A 21,105-nucleotide genomic window follows, 5' to 3' on the forward strand; every position below is an offset into this window, starting at 1 on the left:
CCACCCTGATATGTTAACTGTTTTCCTTTGCTTCTTTGTTTTTTTGTTGTTAATATCACATCTGAACTATGTGGGTTGTTTTTTTTTCTTTTTTAAAGATGACTGGTAAAAGGGTCTTAACCCTTGACTTGGTGTTGTCAGCACCACACTCTCCTGAGTGAGCTAACCGGCCATCCTTATATAGGGCCAAGCCCGTGGCCTCGGTGTTATCAGCACCATACTCTCCCAAGTGAGCCATGGGCTGGCCCTCGAATATGTGGTTTTTAACATATCAAACTTTACCCACATTGGTACATAGTCATAGTTTCAGTGTATAAAACATTAATTACCTTGATGTACTATCATTTAATCTGTTTGGACATTTAGGTAATTCCTAATTTTAAGCGTTTGTTTTATAATGATGGTGGCATTTTAGAAGGGTGTATACATTTCCTAGATGTGATCCTTATAGATCCTTATAGATAGGGTACGCCCCCTTTGGGAGGAGTATTAAGATAAGGCGATGGCATGTGATCTATGAATTTGCCAGCTTTTAACAATTGAATATTTCTGCATTTTTAGTGAGAGAATCAGCACACAAGCTGCTTAAATGCCCCCTCCAATAAAATATGGATTCTGTGTTGAAACATCACATTGTGCCCCATAAATATGTACAACTGTTATGTGTTAATAACAAAAATAAAAAAGTATAGATTTTGAGGGGCCTTGATAGTGATGGCTCTGTTTGTAGCTTTTTATTTTCTGTCTTGAGATTAAAAGACCTTCAAAACAATTATTCTTTTAGGAAAAAAAATAAAAATTACCTCAAGATTTTTAAACAATGTCAAAGAAAAACATCAGGTTATTTTGTGTATTTTATGGGGATGGGGTGATTTTAATTAATTTAGCAAGCCATTAATTTTGGACTTTAAGATGCAAGCGTAGTCATAATTTTTTTACAAATTTGTATTTATATGCTGTAGTAATAGGTGTCTGACAGGTTTTTAGAAGTGAAAGAAGAAAGTTTTTTGTTACTGAATATAACTTGTAATCCAAACTTTGAGTAACAGGCCATAAACATATACTAATTTTGGATTACTTGAAAAGTTATGATGATTAGGTTTCAGCTTTTAGATCTCTATCAAAAGCAATGCTACTGGGAGTGTTTACTTGAATTTAACCTTCAGAATTAAAAATATATGACCACCTATTTACTCTTTAATCCAATAATTCTATATGAATGTATTTAACGAACCATTCATGGCAGCATACTATACACACAAACCTAAGGAAGTGGTTTTACTTCCAATATGTATTATATACCCTATCTACAAATGTGATCACTTAGTTTTAAGTAAGGAGAAGCAGAAGCTAGTTGTTGAATAAGTGTTTTTCCCAAAAGGAAAATAGTGATTGAGACTTTTAATGCAAATTTCATTTGTATGCTTTATCCTCCAAAGCTGTTGGAATGTAACTCTTTTATAGTATAGAGAATTGGTACATGTGAAAGACCTCAAAGTTTTTCCTTGACACTAGGTGAGAGCTCCACCTTGTGATCTTAGAGCATATTTTAAAAAAGTTTAATATCCTGCAGTAGCCCAGAAATGGTGCGGTGAGTTTGATTTTTAAAATCAATACTTTTTTTTGGAACATAACCTATTGTTACAGTTTGGGGTTTTCCAGCTTAGGTCAAATGGTATTAAACACATTTGAAGACGTGAATTTTTTAATCTAAGTCTTTTGTGAAAGCAAGTTATTTATATGTAACTGTAGACATTTAAAATAAAAATGGAAACATTCTCAGCTCTTCATGTAGATTAAAGCTTATACTCTTTAAAATAAATCCCCAATGCCAGCTTATCCATTGTGTTCCCTACCTTTTATGTTACAAAGCAACTTTAATATTTATAATTTTTGTTGAGCTATCATAAACTGTTTTGGTGGTAAATTAGTTATTTAGAGAATGATTAAAATAGTAAAAAGTCATACATAGAATTTAGTATTTTTATGTTTAATAATACTAGGTGGCAATAGAGGTAGGTGCCTTCTAGTAGAAATAAATATGTTTTCACATTTCTTGTACAGGTAGTTCCAAAAGGATAATGGCTCCCCTGTTCACTACTGTATTCCCAGTGCCCAGTATTAACGTTTGGTACATGGCAGATACTTTTAATTGGTTGGGTGAATTTTTAATATTTAGAGACTTAAAAACAAGTATTTTACTGGGATTGAGAGTTGGCCAGTTCAGTAATTTTTTCTAAGTCTCTCAGACTCTGATGCAACATTCTTTTCTTTTAGAAATATAGACACTTTGTCTTGAGAGACTCACGTCTTTGGTTTTGCTTTTGTATTTGCTTTGGTTTCCAATTACCAAATACATGTTAGTATAGCCTATGCTGTGCAAAATAATTTGACCTTGCAATATTTACTTTTACACTAGAAATTAATTTTGTACTATTTAGGGAATGTAGTATGTCACACAATATTTCTCTTATTTAGTGCTCTCTGTTTTTCAGAGCTAGTGCATTCTTTATGTTCCTTACTAGTGATTTTTTTAGGGAACTTTATGAAATATCTTTAAAGTCTGCTTAAAAACTATGTTGAAGGAAAGCAGCAAGTTTGGTTGTTACGAAAATGCTCAGAGAGGCAGGCAGACAGACACAGCAGGATCACATGGCCACTTTATTTCCATCTTGTCATCTAGATGGCCTGACTTGGTTAGAATTTATTAGGTCTGCATCTCTCCAGTTCCTTTAAAAAAACAAACGATAAAAAAGTTTTCTTTTAAAAAATGAGTTAGGATTTTAGGAGGCGAAGGTGTGTCCTACATGTGATGACAAGCCTCAAAACTCTGGTGTACTACTTAGACAATTCCTTAGATTACAGTAAGAATAAAGCCAGATTAACAATTAGTGGTCTAGAAGGGGAACAATCCTGGGACAATGATTTAGGGCAAGGGAAAGACCATTGGAAGTTGTATTTAAATAAAGATGTTGCAATATGAGTACCTTTTGGAAAAAAGGTAAACTCAAAGTGGTGCTATATATAATTCTTGATTATTAAGGACTTAATTTGTGGATTATTCATTCTTGTTTTTCCTGTTACTCCAGTCATTATTTTGCTGTTCACAAAAGTTTTGTGAAGAAAAATTAAAATTTTGTGAAGAAAAGTTAAAATTTTGCTGTTTTAACTTAACTGTGTAGTAAGCTAGGAAATGCAGTGTTTTTAACTTCTGTATATTAATTATTAGTAGCCATTTATGGTATTTTTTAGATATTTAAAATGAATGGAAAAATTGAATCATCTGTTTTTCGTGAGTTTATTTTATAGGAAGAGATCATTAGGAGTTCATCAGTATGTTATATTTGAGCATTTATTATTAATTGGACATGTATAGTCTTACCTCCTTTTTCTTTAGGTGGCCACAGAGTACTAGATTCACTTGTGAATAAAAGAAAAACATAAGAGAAAATTACACATAAGACTAAGAAATTCAGACCTTAGCTTCAGCCTGTTTTCTCCTTTTTGTTATAGACTGGTCATTTGCTTTTAGGTCATTTTCTCATTTAGGAGATGCATCCTTTACCTTCAGAACTAGAAATAATATCCTTCCTATAGCTAGACTTGAACTTACTTTGGTCACAAATGGAATTTGTTGTCCATATGACATTCTTGGTGTTTAAATTGATTTTAAGTTCCTTCAGGGGGAATAGATCAGATCTAACGTTTTCCCCCCTCCCTTCTCAACACATTATCATCATGAAATGGTTATTTATTAATAAGCCATGCTTTGGACTGTATGTTTCCTCTGGGATAGAAAAACATGTTTTTAGAGCGTTTAAAAATTCTGTCTTAGGTTTTATTAATTAGCTCCTTTTAACTATATCTGTACACCATCGGCAAAAAGCTATAAATTTTTGGCATCGTATTATGGTTTAAACTTGTCATAGGGATTTCAGAACTAGTAAAAGAGTCATGTCCTGTTTCTATTAAGGATGTATTAATAATATACATAAAGCCAGGCTAAAGAATCATAACAGATTTAAAAAGTAATTGTAATACAAGCTTCTTCTTTTTTTTTTCCTCCTACGTGTTATTACTGTGGAGCTGCAAGGGTTATAACAAATCCATATCTAGAAAAAGCAGTCAAATGCAAGGGAATGAAGTCCATATTTACTAAAACATATCAGCAGGCACTGGGGATTTAGCTTTTGAGTATGGATATCCCTTCCTAATATTTTTGATGTGTTTATAATAAATATGTCATTTCCTTCTTTTAAAGGATCGTTTTAGAAGAAAGAAGCAAACAATCTTTTTACCCACGTAAATATATGAACACATTTCTGACATTGGTGTGTTCCAGAAGATGATAAAGAAATGATAGCAGCTCCAGAAATACCAACTGATTTTAATCTACTACAGTAAGTGAATTATGTTGTGATAGTTTTTAAATACTTGTTTTTCTACAACACAGGAAATGTATTGAAGTTAATACTAAAGTTAGTTGAATTTACTTTTGCTTGAAGAGATCTTATATGTGAGATAGTATGAATGCTTTGAAACAGCTTATATCAATGCTTATTGGGCTCTGTAATAGTAATTATTCTATACTTTTTGGTGCTATGTTTTAAATTTAGTTTTCAGCTTACATACTGCACAATTTATTATTTTTTGCTGTGTAGTCCTGAGTCCATACTTGGTTTTGCAACAACTATTTTGAGGGAGCATTATGAAATTCTTAAAAAGTTAAATTTTCTTATTGGTGAAGAATATATATCATGCAGTAGTACTTAGGATATAATGTAAGATTTCTGTTATAAAATCAAATAATGATAGGCTAAAACAAATCTAGGAGGGTAGGACATGCTGTCTATAATTTTTGCCAGAATAAGTTACGTGTATATTGGTCCATAAAGTGATTTCAACATAGATAGAGCCTTTACCCCCATCTTATAAAAGCTACCTATACTCTTTAGTCAACCTTTATTCTAATTACTCCTTTGTTTTTGATGTAGGAGAGAATTTGAACTACTGTATGTAACAGCGATTTTCATACTAAGCTCCAGTTTCACGAGGTGCCTCAATGAAAAATGCCCATGGGTCTCTTTAACATTATTTTATGTGCACACAGTCACACACACACCACATGCTATATTTACTGTTCAGGTCTTTATGAAACTTGATTTGAAAAGAAAGTTTTCATATTTTTAATAATTTAGTTATCTTCAATGGAGAATCTACTAGGATATTGCTAATATTTCAAAGTATGATTTTTTTAATGTGACTTTAATCCCAGTGTATATTTACTTTCTTTTCAGATTGTTGAGGAAATTTTCTTTTCTTTTCTTCCTTTTTTTTTGTTTGTTTGTTTGTTCGTTTGCTGGAGAGAGGACATGGGATAGTCTGAGAAAAATTAATTTTTGACTAGTTTAAAACTACCAAAGACATTAAGGTTTCCCGGAATCAGAATCTTCAGTGAAGATTTTATATATTGACTTCCGTGTAAGAGTTAATTATTACCTTTGTTAAAAAATATTAAGTGCCTGCTGTATACAGGACATTATATTAGATTCTGTGAGGAATTAAGTTAGGTACTTCTGCCTTTATGAGCTCATATTTTAAAGTTGTAAAGAGAAGATTATGAAATTTCTTGCATACATTAAGATTAGAGACTGTTATAAAGGTTTGTATTATATACTAGATTATTGACTTAGAATATCTTGTAATCAGGGCCTGAAATAGGATAATGGATAAAAGAGAATTGATGTCATGGAGATAGAATAGACCTAGCATTTGATTGGGCATGTGGGGTCAGGGGCACAATAAAGAGGAATGGAAGATTGAGTCATGTGATAGATGACTCCTGATGTTTCAGGCCACTAAATGGTTAACCCAGCATGCCCCATAAATGTATAAACATGTGTTATTTCACCTAGGGCAGTTGTTGTTGTTTTGATCTTAAAAACACAGGAAAGCATTGGAGAAAGAATTAGGAGAGTGTTTCTTCCTGGTTGGGGGTTTTTAAGATTCCCATCCTGATTACTCACTTCATCTTTCTTCAGAAGGTTTTTCAGTTAGTAATCAAACCTCTAATGGCTCATCCTTTTAGTTGGGATAGCCTGGAGATGAGGATTAAGAGTGTAATTGAGCCTTTGATTACTCTGTGGCCATTGGAATATCGTGAAGATTTGTGATTTTTTGCACACTTATAGCAGTTTACTGAGCTCTCTGGAGCTGGTGTCCCACAAATGTCTTAGGAAGAAAGAAATATTATTTATACATCAAGATATTTTAAAACATTTTCAGTTTTTTTTGCAAGGCCATATAGGCACATGAGGAGAATATTGATGACAACAATCTTCTTAAGATGTAACAGGCACAAGTTTCAATATTAATGTTATAATAGTCATTCAGTTTTTGGTGCACTAACTCTGGGAAATGGTGCTTATTACAGGCCCTTTCCTCCCAGCATTATAGGACATAGTTAAGATCGCCACTATCTTCAATACATTGTTTAAATTACTTTGTATGTAAGTGCTGTGAATAGTAATTTTTTTTCCTGTTAGCATCTTAACCATTATGTTAGATTTCTGAAGTATTCCTGCCTCACAGCCTCTGGACAACTGGTTATTGTAGCAATAAAAATGGGAGTAAAAGAAATCTAGATTATAAAGATAGTCTTTCACTTTCATTCCATTTATTTTAAGCAAATCTGGTATAGTGCTAGGTTTATGCATTTAGGGTGGTAAGACCTTTATCTTTTATGGGTGTGGCTCAATTCTGAAATCCACTGTGACCCAAATACCAGTGTAACTATGCCTTGCCTTAAGCATTTAAATGAGGATATGTTACTACTATCTAGATAGATATACCCATGTTTACACATATAGAAGGCATCACACATGTTTATTTAAATCAGTCTTCTTACCCTGTGCTGGCCAGCTGCCAAAAAAATAAAATAAAATAAAGATAAAAATAAATCAGTCTACTTCCTTATGTGTGTGAGAAAATCCACATGATACAAAGTGGCCCCTACACCCCTCTCAAAACAAGGGACAATTTATTAGGATTTATAGATTCATATGTTGGAGATTGAAGAGACTTTAGAGATTTCATTCTTTCCTGCATGTACATTGTTTATAGATGAAAAGATTGAGAGGTTTTCACTTGTACAAGATCACTCAGTTACATAGTACTAGAACTGGTTCTCCTGACAATAGCTTACCACCTCTTTTCTTCATAAAGGATATTGGTCATTTAGCATACTTCCCTACTGTATTTCTTTTTTTTTTCTTTTTTTTTTTTTTAAAGATGACCTACTGTATTTCAAATGATTTAATTCGTAAAAATGTTTTATACATTCCCTTTCAGCAATAAATGTTTTGTATGGTGACTCACCTATATTTATAAATATTTGGGGGGGGAGGTAGGAGAGGTCAGAGGATCCATAGTATTGCTAAAATTCTCTAGTAAAGTTTGTCCAGTGCCTTGTGTTAAAATAGTTTTCCTTTAGCACTATGGTCTTTGAACCAGAAAAGGGAACCAGCTATTACTCAGATGTTTGTATTTTAGTTTACTGTTTTTGTAGTTGGTTATGTAATCTTGTATGTTTGGTAAAGTACTATGGTATGATATTTTGGGAAAGCATCTTAATTACTTTTAAAGCTAATATGTTTTGTAATGAGTTAACCAAGCATTTCTTTTAGAAAATATGGCAAAAATTAGAAACTCCATCTACATTTCTAAGGAAGGTTTTAAATATTTGCTTATGTTTCTGTCACAGGGAGTCAGAGACACATTTTTCTTCTGACACAGATTTTGAAGACATCGAAGGAAAAAACCAAAAGCAAGGCAAAGGCAAAGTATGTACCAATTATGTGACTTTGTTTTGGTTATGATTATATATATGTCTCAGATGTTTTTATCTTTCAAAAATGGCTTTTTTGGGGGGGTTTATTGTTATGGTAAGCTTTCTGAGTACATGTGGTCCTTTTGGATTCCAGACCAAATAGCTTTTTTTTTTTTTTTTTTTAAAATAAAGATGACTGGTAAGGGGATCTTAACCCTTGACTTGGTGTTATCAGCACCACGCTCTCCCAGGTGAGCTAAATGGCCATCCCTATATAGGGATCCGATCCCGTGGCCTTGGTGCTATCAGCACCACAGTCTCCCAAGTGAACCACAGGCCGGCCCAGACCAAATAGCTTTTGATTGTCTGTTTCCATTGCTATAAAGTTGAAATTAATATACTGCATCATTATTGTTTATTTTTTAAATTTTTAAATTTATTTTTATTATTGTTTATTTTGTAAAGCACATTATGCTAAGCAAAATGTGATATTCTGTTGGCTTTATTTTTATTTTCCCATAAGTAGTACAATATAAAACAAAGCAATATGTAAACTTTCTTATTCTAATGCACCCTAAAATGTAACATATAACCAGTTTAAGTCTAATGGGATATGACTGACAATCGTTTTACTCTTTATAAGTAAAAAAAAAAAAAACTGACAGAGTTAAGTCTGAGTCAATAGAATGCAAGTTTAGAGTATGAGTGGGTACTCTGAGGGTTAGGAATAACTTGATGTAAATAGTTAAATTATTTTGTTGTTTTGAAAAGTACATTTGAACTCTCTGCATGTATGTAAATACATTTTGCAAAAGATCACTCATTTTTGTTTTTCAGCATTTTTTCCCCAAAATGAATTATGGATTTATATTTTCTCATGACATACATACTTTGAAAATTCTAGACGATACAGAAATGTTTGATTACCCAGTGGTAATTTATTTTTTAAACATTTCGATGAACATTCTTTTATACATATACCTACGTATAAACATGCATACAGAATTTTACTTAAATATAATCATACTATGCAAACTTTTTAATGTTCTTTTAAAACTCAATTGTATGTTTGTCAGTATCTTTCCAGTCAGTGAATGTAATCCTGTAATTTTTAAAGTTGGCGTAACATCACATTTTATGTATGGAACATTATTTAACTAGTCCTTGGAATTTTTTTAAGAGTGCTCTTAATTCATGTGTTTCAAACTCATGTATGCTTTCTTAATTAGTTCCTTTAAAACGTAGAAGTTTTGGGGCCGGCCCGTGGCTCAGTTGGGAGAGTGTGGTGCTGATAACATCAAGGCTGCGGGTTCAGATCCCTATATAGGGATGGCCGGTTAGCTCACTCGGGAGAGCATGGTGCTGACAACACCAAGTCAAGGGTTAAAGATACCCTTACCAGTCATCTTTAAAAAAAAACGTAGAAGTTTTGAGAGAGAGGGGGTTATGAATAGAAATGCTAACATATGACTATCCAAAGGTAGCCATAATTCTAGTGGGCAGTATATGGTTATTCATTAGAAAATCATGTTTTCTTCAATCTGCTTTTACCTTTGATTTAATGTACAAGTTGGGACAAGACCCCCAGTGGCATCTGAATAGAGAACTTGAAAAAGTTTTTGTGCCACAGTTTGGTTAACTTTATATAGCCACTGCTATGGGTGAGATGTTATGGATTAAATCAAGGATTTATTTTAATAATAAGAGCAACTGCATTTTGACACTATACTTTGTATATTCCATGCACTGTGCTGATAATTTTGCATACATTATCTAATTTCATATTTGAACAACCCTGTGGATTAGAAAACTTATTTTATAGATAGGAAACGGAGGTCCACAGAACCTCAGTCTTAAAGGATTTGAGTTCAGATCTGTGCCCTTAACCTACTATACTATACCACCTCCTAAAGTCTTTTTTTAAAAAGAGAGTTTTGTTTTCTCTACGAGAATGTACCCAGGTTAGCGTATTTCCTTCTTGTACTTCCCTTGTATTATTAGTCTTCATACATTTTTTTCTTTCGCACAGCATATTCATTGAGCCATTTTAATTGTTCTGATTAGTTTTTCATACTGACAGGGAGTACTGAGGCACATTATAGATAAATTGCAAATATATAGCTCCATGTTAATTATTATTAACATTTTACACTTTTCTAGTATACTCCTTGTAGTAGATTTTTTCTTTCAACCTTATCTCTGAAATTACTTTTACTGGGGACAAAAGCCTTTCATTCTACAATTAGGGTTAATGTCTTAGGTTTACAAAGACTAAATCTCATGAACAAAATAATGTAAATTAACAAGTAACGTATTTCAGGTGTTGGGAGGGGATTCAAAGTAAGTATTAAGAGTAGGCTGGTTTGGGACCCTTGAAGAAAGAGGAAGCACCCGCTATGGAATAAAATAACAGAAGCAGGCTGTCAGTTGACATAAATTTGTAGGTGTGGCTGTAGATCAGGGGTCTGCAAACTATGTCCTGTTTTTGTACTGCTCATGGGCTTAAGAATGGTTTATACATTTTTAAGGATTATGAAAATAAAGAATATGTGGCAGAGATGGTATGTCCAAGAAAGCCTGAAATATTTACTATCTGGTACTTTACAGGAAGCTTGCTGACCCTTGCTCTCTAGATCACAGAATGTGTAGATCTAAAAGACACCTTAGGAACCATCGAATCCAGAAGTCAGAAAACTTTTTCTGTTAAGATTTAGTTCAACCTTGTCATTTTAGAAATGAGATCTCTGAGTTTAGTGAATTGCTTGTTTTTCTTTAACAAGGTATAAAAGCTTTGGGAGGTATTTTATTTATAACTAAGGCATGTAGCGAACCTTTTCACTGATTTATGAAGCCTCCACCCACAGTGCTGACAACTTTTTAGAACGGAGGTTTATTTCCATTAGTCAAATTTTCATGATAAATAATTGTTGGAGGGAAGACCCAGGGCAAGAGTGAGGTTGATAGACCTATTCATACAGTTTAGAATTCCTTATTCAGAGCACCGCGACAGAAATAAGTCAGAATGTAGAACTAAATATAAATTACTTATTTGATAAAGAATTTTGTTATTCTTGCTGCCCACTTTAACACAGCACAAGGGACTATATAAAGCTTAGAGACAGCCACCTTGATTTACTACACTCTAGGGATTTCTCTGATTCAACTTCAGAGATCTTCTTTACAGTGGTTTTTAAACTTTGTTGATATTTTGAGGGCTTTTAATTCTGTGATGTCACATTAATTTTCAAAATTGATTCAAATCTTGATTTTGTGTCATTGTTCCAGTTGGTCTTTCTGTAGCAGATTTAGATTCAAGTAACATTTATCGAGCTCCTATAAACATACATTTTCTCATTTTACAGTGATAATAGATATTTTTCTACTTTATTATGTACTGTGTATGTTACTAAGTATTTTGCATTTTTGTTATCACAGCAACTGTAAGGTAGGCACAGTTTTATCCCTACTTTACAAATTAGAAAAAAATCTCTGAAGCACAGTATGGTTAGTCAACTTAACTTGCTCAAGATCACTCAGCTAATAGGAGGAGAAATTTGGACCCACTCAGTCTGTCTTTCTGCAGAGGCTATGCTCCTAACTACCATGTTGTATGAGGCATATGGTAATAAAATGTAAAAAATGACACCACAAATGGGCTGTCGTAACCATATGTTTTAGGTTTTAATATATCTGGATGGCATTCTCCTTTAGGTCAAGTTTAAGCATGTTATAATTATGTGTACCCTATCAGCTGCTTCTTCTGTAGCTTTGTTTTGAAATCCGAAGGATAGTAATACAATTTAACCAATTGGTGGTTTTTTTTTTTTACGCAGACTTGTAAAAAAGGCAAAAAGGGCCCAGGAGAAAAGGGCAAAGGTGGAAATGGAGGAGGAAAACCTCCTGGTCCAAACCGAATGAATGGTCATCACCAACAGAATGGAGTGGAAAACATGATGTTGTTTGAAGTTGTTAAAATGGGCAAGAGTGCTATGCAGGTAATATTTATGGAGTTCTTCTCAGTTTATTTGTGCATTTTAAACTTTAGTGAGTTTATAAAGTATAGCCCTGATTGCATTTAATAAATACACTACTTATTAGAAAAAGCAACAAACTAGTCAGAAAACTCTAGGGATCTGTCAGTTCAGACATAAGACCTTTAAGCTTTGTCTTGAGTCATTTTCTGCTGCATTATTTTCTTTTAATGGCATACAGTAAAAAATTATTTGGTTAAAAAAGTATGCTGATGTAAACACTGGCTATGAGGTTTTAGTTTCCCCTGAATTTATGTAGCTGGTATTAACATATGAAGTCCTTTGCCCATATGGAATTCTTGGTTAAGTGATTTAATATAATCACTGTCTACTTTAGTGAATTATTTTAGTTGCTGTTGTCTGTTACAAATTTTATTACTTGTGCTTATTTCTTAGCAGAAGAGTAAAAAGTTGGAGGCACATCCATGTCAAATCATACTAATTATGCTTCTTCTGCATAATTTTATGACAGTAGAAGCACTTAGGCCTTACAGTCTTGGCTAAATCCAGGTGGTTTTTTAAACACGAAATAAGTACTATACTCAAGGAATATACATACTTAATAAAGTTTTTATTTAATTTATAAAAGTTGTAGAGCACATTTTGTCTTCATAAAATTAACTTTAATCGGTAATAGGTGCACACGGATGGAGAAACTAGCCATGGCAAACCGACTTAGGCTTTTTTGTTATTAATAAAACTGAAACACAAAGCTTGTTTATAAATATAAAGTTATCTTAATATGTGTGGTTTTATAAATAAAATTTAAAATATCAGTTGGGACTAAAAGCAATTTTACATGTAAAATGTAAAAATATTTGTTAGTTGTTTGAGCTTTCACCAATTTTACAGAGCAAGGAACTTAATAAATACCAAATTCATTCACAGCATTTTAATTCACCTTCATTTATCCATCTTTAAAGTTTGCTTTCATATAGTTGTGATTAGGGTGTGGACTCTTTTTCTTGTTTATTTATTTATTTTTTTAAAAAGATGACCGGTAAGGGGATCTTAACCCTTTACTTGGTGTTGTCAGCACCACGCTCTCCCAAGTGAGCTAACCGGCTATCCCTATATAGGGATCTGAACCCGTGGCCTTGGTGTTATCAGCACTACACTCTCCCAACTGAGCCACAGGCGGGCCCTTGTTTAATGTTTTAAATGATTGTTTTGAATGCACATTTGGCTTTTAAAAGAACAAATGATGTCGTCTTATGTTACTGTGCTATGGTTTATTTAGTCTTTCCCTAATTAAAAAATTTACCTCCTTCTCTCCAATTCTCCTTTTGGGTTTATTTTATCAAAAGGATAAATTAATCTCAGTTATATTGGGTTCCATTTCATTACTTTTAATTTGTATATTATACTTTTTCTGTATTAATAGTATTAATACAAAATACTATTTTGTTCTAAGTAGTTAAATGCATTAATCTTTTTTCTGTAATCTTTCATTTTAACATCAGTGTTCTTAGTCCGTTCAGGCTGCTATAAAAAAAAATAACATACTAGGTAGCTTATAAATGATAGAAATTCATTTCTCACAGTTCTGGAGGCTGGGAGGTCCAAAATTAAGGCATCCGCAGGTTCGGTGTCTAGTGAGGACCTGCTTTCTTTTTTTTTTTTTTTTAAAAAAAAAGATGACCGGTAAGGGGATCTTAACCCTTGACTTGGTGTTGTCAGCACCACGCTCAGCCAGTGAGCGAACCGGCCATCTGTATATGGGATCCGAACCCGGGGCCTTGGTGTTATCAGCACCGCACTCTCCCGAGTGAGCCACGGGCCGGCCCAGGACCTGCTTTCTGATTCATAGATGGCACCCTCTTGCTGTGTCCTCACACGGTAAAAGGGTAAGGTAGTTGTCTAGGTCCACTTTTATAAGGGCACTGATCTCATGAGGGCAGCCCTCATAACGTAATCATCTTCCAAAGGCCCCACTTTTTAATAGCACTGCATTGGTGATCAGAGTTCAACATAATGAAGTTTGGGTGGACACAGACATTCAGACCATAGCCATCAGAAACCTGAACTTATAGCCACAACTACTTAGACTCTTCTATTTTTGTCTGGTCTGTAGGGTTTTTGTTTAAGTTTTTGGCTCATCAGAATTTTAAAAAGAATATGGTGAGGATTTAGCTTTATATTTCATTCTTTTTATTAATGGTATCTCACTGTTTAAAGAATGAATATTTCTCTATTTATGTGTTGCTTATGGTTTGCCATATATTAAGATTGTACCTCTATACCATTCCTTTTTTTTAAATTCAGAAATATGTTATAAAACAGTACATCACAGCCAAGTGGGTCTTATCACAGGAATGCATTTTTCCTTTTCTAAATGTTTCCTCCTTAAAAGGGAATGTCTACAGCATACCTCTCTTAATTTCCCTGAATCTTTTCTCCACCTCCAGTTTATGATGTGTATTTCTTTTCTTTTCTTTTTTTTTTTTTGTCGTTTTTTCGTGACCGGCACTCAGCCAGTGAGTGCACCGGTCATTCCTATATAGGATCCGAACTCGCGGCGGGAGCGTCGCCGCGCTCCCAGCACAGCACTCTACCGAGTGCGCCACGGGCTCGGCCCTATGATGTGTATTTCTACTAGTGTTACCTTTCTAAGACCAGATTTGATGAGGAAGTCCCCCATTTAGAAACTTCCAAGGGTCGTTCCTTGTCTAAAAGTTCCAGCCCAGATCCATGAACTTACCTTCTTTTGACCTTTATTAGTCTTCAATTTGCCTTTCTTACTAATATCTGTTAGTGCTCCCTATTGAAAAATATTCTGTTATTTTGTTCTGCATTTCCTCATTGACCCAGGCATTCCCTGCTTTAAAAAAAAGCAGGTTGGCTGGTTAGCTCACTTGGGAGAGGGTGGTGCTGAGAACACCAAGGTCAAGGATTCGGATCCTTGTACCAGCCAGCCACTAAAAAACAAACAACTACAACAAAAAACATAAAGAAACAACAACAACAGAAATTTTATTTTGATTCCATTTCAGTATTAATATTTAAATATTATTTATTACAGTGTTTTAGCCAAGAAGAAATATGGGTTTGTTTTGAATATTTTCTAGTGTATCTTTAATGTCACTAAGAATAGTAATAAGTAATTACACTTTATAGAATTGAGTCCCATATAGTTAGTTTTTGTATTCTTTTAAATGCAAAATGAAGAGAAGCCTGTCATTTTGTGCTATCTAACAATTGTTTTACTAAATTTGATTCTATCTTATTGTTAAAATTGAACTTTAAATTTCAATATACAAGTACATATTTAATGTGATACTATATAATGTTGAATTTTATGACTTTCATCATACTTGATTCTTAGAATATTAAAAAAAGCTAACAATTTTATTTGTTTTCCCTCTGCTGTAGTCTGTGGTGGATGATTGGATAGAATCATACAAGCATGACCGAGATATAGCACTTCTTGACCTTATCAACTTTTTTATTCAGTGTTCAGGCTGTAAAGGTAAGAAATACTTATTTTGGAAGTAGAAGCTCTCAAATAGTCACTTCTTTTTTTGTTCCACCTAAAGAGATGTTAGCACTTTACATGGAAAATAATGCCAAGATATTGGTTTATTTGCATTATATTCATACAAAATGTATCAGGAAAAAAGAGCAAAGAAAAAAGTAAGAGAGAAAGTCTATCGACAGTTGTGTTCATATGTGAAAGTTATCTAAAAACTTGGAAATTAGTAATTGTTTTATTAGATATATTTCCCACATTCGGCATCTGGTTTTAGGAACAAAGAAATGGATTAAGAAGGGAGGAAGAAGATAATGAAGAGATACAGGTTCAGGTGGCAGGGAATTGTAAAGTGTAGGAAATTAAAAAGCCATGAATAATAGTAAGTTAAGTAAGGTATTGGTGAAATTTCTAGTTCTTCTAAAAAATAGAGAAATGCTCCGGGGGTAGTGGCATCTTCTTTAAAGTGTTTTTACTTTATTTAAAAGAGTTTTAAAGTAGGAGTGGAAAAAGTACAGAATATAGAAATTTCTTCCCTAGGACAAAAGTATTTAGGGCAGGCATTTGGCAGAGGGACAAAATTATGTAAGTTGGGGAGTCATACATTCTCATCTGGATCAGTAAATGAGTCAGTCAAGATCCCTAATATTTGGCTCATTGTTGAAAGTCTAGAAGATGCCCGGGCATATAAATTGTATGGAGTTTTCCAGGGGCATTACATTTTTTATTAAAATTGAGCCAAAAACGTGGGCATTAGAAATCAGGAGGGAAGATTGCTTAAAATTATCAAAAGTTAAGATGCTAAAGAATGACTTATTTAAATAAGTGTGGAAAAAGAATTATAAGAAGCAATTTAATAGTGGAAAAAGAATTATAAGAAGCAATTTAATAGTTCAATACTCCTTTAAAAATACTGTCATTGTAATTGAAAAACAAGTAACATTGACATTTTATTTGCAGTTGATCACAACATTCACTGTAGTATGCATGTTAAATGTTACCTATATGTGAGGCCTGAAAGATAGACAAATATATTAAATTCTTGTGCCTGTAATCTTCATAATGCCGGTAACCTGGTCTGTTTTGGGAAATTTTTAAATGTCTTAACCTTAGAGTATAGGGACCTGCCTCATTTACTTGACTTAGCTAAAATACAGGTTGCTGCGATTTAGTATTAGAAAATTTTATTGACTATGCTGGGGTAGAATAGAATGGGTACAAATAACCTGTTATGTTAGGTGATCAGCGGGCATGCCCTTTGTCATTAGTTTCTTTGCAAATGGAAGTTTAAGTATAGAGCAACTCAACAGGTGCCAGAAATAATTTGATGACTTGAAATTCTAATTTTTATCTTTAGTCTTCCCTGTTATAATGTAGTTTGACCAGTTTGAGTTTCTTAATTAGGCTTCTGAAGTGTTTTAAAACAAGGCCATAGAGCATTTTCCCTTTTTCAGATTCATTTTTTTCCTGGCATCAATTTCTTTATAAATCAGGAGCTTGCTAACCAACAGTTGAATATACCTTGTTGCCAACCAGGTTGTCAAGGTTTCTAAACATTTAAGATGTTGAAAACATAAATTATCAGGTAAATTTGAGCACTGTCATAATGTTTATATTAGAATCAAGCAATCTGCATAAAGGGAAATTTATCATATAATCAAGGTTAAGGTTCTTAAGTACTTTTACAAAGAAAATTGTTTTGATAGAATTTTTTCATAAATGAGTTAGAAACTTCTTTACGTATTCTCCATTGTACTTTAACTTTTTCCTGTGGACTCGGGGTTTCATTAGGAGCATCAGTTATTTTACTGTAATATAGTGATGCCTTTTACAGCTGGAGGCATGGAGGGATGTTTGGCCCTACACAGAATGGCTCTGGGCTGCTCTGTTGGTGATTCTGCACCCAGTGTTGTTTCTTTCTTGGTCAGCAGTCACTTTTCAATTTACCAGTTTTTAGTAGTCTCACTTCATTTTTAAGGCAGTGGGCACTGGTCTGATGTTCTAATGGGGGCTTCATGCCTGCCCCAGGAGATAGTGCATGGAGTTGTGACAGCTACTTTCTTTTCTACTCTGAGGCTTCCTTCTTATTTTTCGGTCTCTGGCTGACATATGGTTTGTGAGAAGGGGGAGGAGTTTAGAAATGGGGCATTTGTCAAAATGTATGCTATATGTTTGCTTTGAGATTTATTTATATTTATATTTCATAGAGATTGTTTCAGAAATTGAGTTCCTTGTTCTTTTCTAACATTGCTGAGTGTACAGCACCTGGGTATAAATTATGGGAAGGTTTGGAAGAGATATACATGATTCTAGTTTAAAAACAAAAACCCATCAAAAGGTTTTTGAGAGTGTGTTTCTTTAGCCAGAGAAATGGTGCTTTCTTCTGAATTCATCAGTATTTTTTTAACCGTCATTTGGTTCTTTAGGGTTGTGGTAAGTAAGGGCTCTCCTAGGGCACCACCGCTAGAAATTGATCTCACCCAGGCAGGGCAGCATGATGTTGGTGAATAATCTCACAGAAATTATTTAATTTCTCTTAGCCTTAACCGTAGTGTCTGTGAAGCAGAGATCATAGCTTTATAGCTCTGTGTGTACACACATACAAATATATGCATATACAGAATATAGCTGTGGTCAGTTGGAAATCTGCATTCATTTTATATAATTCTTATTATAAATCTCACCTTCCTATACTCAGACATTCTTCTTTTAGATATGTTTATGGTATTCCTAGCGATAAAAGTGATAAGCAAGTAAACAATCTGGCAATAAAAATATGGTTATAAAATCCAGTTTTTTTTTTTTTTTTTTAAAGATGACCGGTAAGGGGATCTCAACCCTTGGCTTGGTGTTGTCAGCACCACGCTCAGCCAGTGAGCAAACCGGCCATCCCTATATAGGATCCGAACCCGTGGCCTTGGTGTTATCAGCACCGCACTCTACCGAGTGAGCCATGGGCCGGCCCTAAAATCCAGTTTTTACATTTATTCTTTCTCCCTCTTTCTGTCTTCGTCTCTCTTTTTTTTTGTAAATAAGATGCCCTGTCAGTGGAAGTTCATGTACTCTTCTTCCTGCATTGCCTCCTAAAATAACTTTTTTCTAGAACTCCCCTTTTTGATATTTAATGTCCACCTGGCTAATTTTTGCTACTACTTGTAACGTGCACCCTTTCTTCTACCCTCTCCCATCATTTAAAAATCTAAAGGTCCTTATCAAATTATTTCTTTATGAAACAGTTCTTGATTCCTTAATTTACAGTGTTTTTTTTGTTTGTTTGTTTTTTGTTTTTTGTCTGAGCTATAGTATTTCTTGGCATTACCACTCATCAGGACATTTTATTATGTACTACCTTTAATAGTTTTTCTTTCTTTTTTTTCTCGTTCTTTATTTTTAACTTCCACCTAGATTATAGGCTTCTGGATAGGTGGGAATTACACTTTACTACTTATGCTTATTTGCAGCCTTCTTAGAGGATGTTAGGATATGTTGCCTTACACACAATAGTGCCTGGCTAAAATGATCTCTACCTGTTACTCTTTTCCCTGTCATCTTCAGGTTCATCTTCCAGATTTTAAATGTTATCCTGGATGCTGCCTCACTCTTGATGGCATATGGTTTATGTTAAAGGGGCAAAGCCAGTATACATAGGTACATAGTATGAGTAAAGTAAGCCAGGTAGAAATGGCTGAAGCTGATACCTCTCAGAAGTGTGAGGTTGTTTTCTTGTGCATTTTGAGAGTGTCATTCGTTTGTGGTTTGTTAATGGATTTCAGTATCATGGTAAAGATCATTGGATGAAGAAGTATGCCTTGATTGTGTGACTGTAGACTTAGTGTTAGAGACTGACTTAAAGTTCTGTTTATTTTTTTTTCATTACACTGTGTATTAACTTCTGACACTTGCAAATTTCAGGAGTTGTCACAGCAGAAATGTTTAGACATATGCAGAACTCTGAGATAATTCGAAAAATGACTGAAGAATTTGATGAGGTAACTTACTACCCTAAATGTTTTGATAATTTGATGCATGCTAATCTTGACTTACTCCAGAAAGTATTTTTAAATTCTAAGTATTAATGTTGTGGATAAGAACTTTGGCATTAGATTTAATCAAATGATGGTTGTGTGACCTTGGATAGGTTATTGTCTTGGCATCAGTTTCAACCTCCATGAAATGAGGCTCTTCATACTTTTCTAATAGGGCTTTTATGAAGATTGAATTGAGTAATGTTTGAAAATTGCCTAGCATTTAAAAATTCCTCGCACATAGCAAGAACTTAATAAATGGTAGCTATTATTATTATTGTCAAAAATTAAAATTTCAAGGAAGAATATAATTTAGAGCATAGGAACATATCCTGGAATGTTGTAAAAGATTAGATCAATATTTGAGGAACTAGGTAGCTTAGGCAAAAGAATATATAGATTATTTTATTATTTAAAAACTCCTTATATTTCAACTATGAGTAGTAAGAATAACGATAAATAATAAATAGTAGTTTAGACTTGAGTTGGTTCTTTATAACATTTACCAGTAAATAGATATGTAGATTTACTAGAATGTAAGTTCTTCCAGGGCAGAGAGTTTTTTGTTTGTTTGTTTTGTTCACAGCTGTGTTCCAGCACCAGTAGTTTCACTCTTCCAAAACTTTTCACTGTGAATTTTCAAGTAGAAAACCTTGTCTCATTCTGTTTTATTTGGTCATTTTTTTTCTTGCTTACTTTAATCAAGGAGCTTTCAACTATCTTTCTAAAAGATAGACAAGTTGTTAAAATGGTTTTGCTGATAAGTAAGTGCTATTAATCATTCCCCAAGTAGTTGAGAGGTAATTCTGAGTATTTTTTTTTAACCTAAATGTTTTAGAGAAAACCTTACTAAAAGGAAACATCTTTGAGATAATCATCCTGAAATATAATATGAAAATGTCAGAAAACCAAGTTGCTAACAATTAAGATGATGTATTTTCAGTATAGTCACTAAATGAGCTAACTAGAAAATGTGAGGAAAATATTTTGTGGAGTATTAGGACCTGATTCTCAGATGAGAAACGGTTCAGTTTGTATATGGCATGACTTAAAATTTTTAAAAAAATGCTCTAGTGACAAAACTTAATTATTGATTTACCAAACTACTGATAAAATTACCTTAAGTCTGTAGGACTGTTGTTAGAGACCCTTACTTTTAGAGTTTCTGTATAGTATTGGTCTCTGCTTCTATTTTTAAGGACTTACTTGTTTTTAATGATTTGTGGAGAGTCTCTTTATTGTGAGATTGGAGAATGCCCCCATTTTGTACAAAGGAAAACCTGAGCACCAGTCTTTTAAGGCTGTACTAGCTACATTGCCATTAAAAAAAAAAAAAAAAAAAAAAATTTGATTGTCTGTGTCTGTTGACTTTTTTTTTTTTTTCCTTTGGCAATTGGCAAGTAAGGGGAGCCAAACCCACGACCTTGGTGTTATAAGGCTGCGCTCTAACCCACTGAGCCAACTGACCCAGCCCTCTGTTGACTATTTGATGTTATGAAGCTAATAAAAACATACATTGTAATCTTTTGTTGATTTATACATCATACATAATTTTACTAGACTAGCTGAGAATATGATTTAATCATTCTGAATAATTGAAAATAAATTTTGGTTTGGTTTAATTTTCAAAGAATTTAATAAATATATTTGTGCTTATCAGAAGAATGTTTTGCTTTGATGAGGGAAGCTTTTTCAATTTTTAACCTCTAAGTAGTCGATATATACTTTCATTGGTTGAAGTGAATCTAGAAT

The 21,105-nt window shown here is 33.5% G+C and overlaps 1 protein-coding gene across 4 annotated transcripts in view; it reads left to right on the top strand.

Annotated features, from left to right (window-relative positions):
• The window catches only part of STAG2 (STAG2 cohesin complex component), a 116,071-nt gene that overhangs the window by 37,438 nt on the left and 57,528 nt on the right, over positions 1-21,105 (top strand). For all 4 annotated transcript variants that reach the window (XM_063083167.1, XM_063083166.1, XM_063083170.1 and 1 more), the window contains exons 2-6: positions 4,262-4,400; positions 7,763-7,841; positions 11,662-11,823; positions 15,232-15,328; positions 19,241-19,317. In XM_063083167.1, the coding sequence (XP_062939237.1) occupies positions 4,357-4,400; positions 7,763-7,841; positions 11,662-11,823; positions 15,232-15,328; positions 19,241-19,317 (459 nt within the window). In that variant the 5' untranslated portion in view covers positions 4,262-4,356. The remainder of the gene's footprint in view (positions 1-4,261; positions 4,401-7,762; positions 7,842-11,661; positions 11,824-15,231; positions 15,329-19,240; positions 19,318-21,105) is intronic.

Source organism: Cynocephalus volans, chromosome X, assembly GCF_027409185.1.
Source record: "Cynocephalus volans isolate mCynVol1 chromosome X, mCynVol1.pri, whole genome shotgun sequence".
NCBI classification, from domain to species: Eukaryota; Metazoa; Chordata; class Mammalia; order Dermoptera; family Cynocephalidae; genus Cynocephalus; species Cynocephalus volans.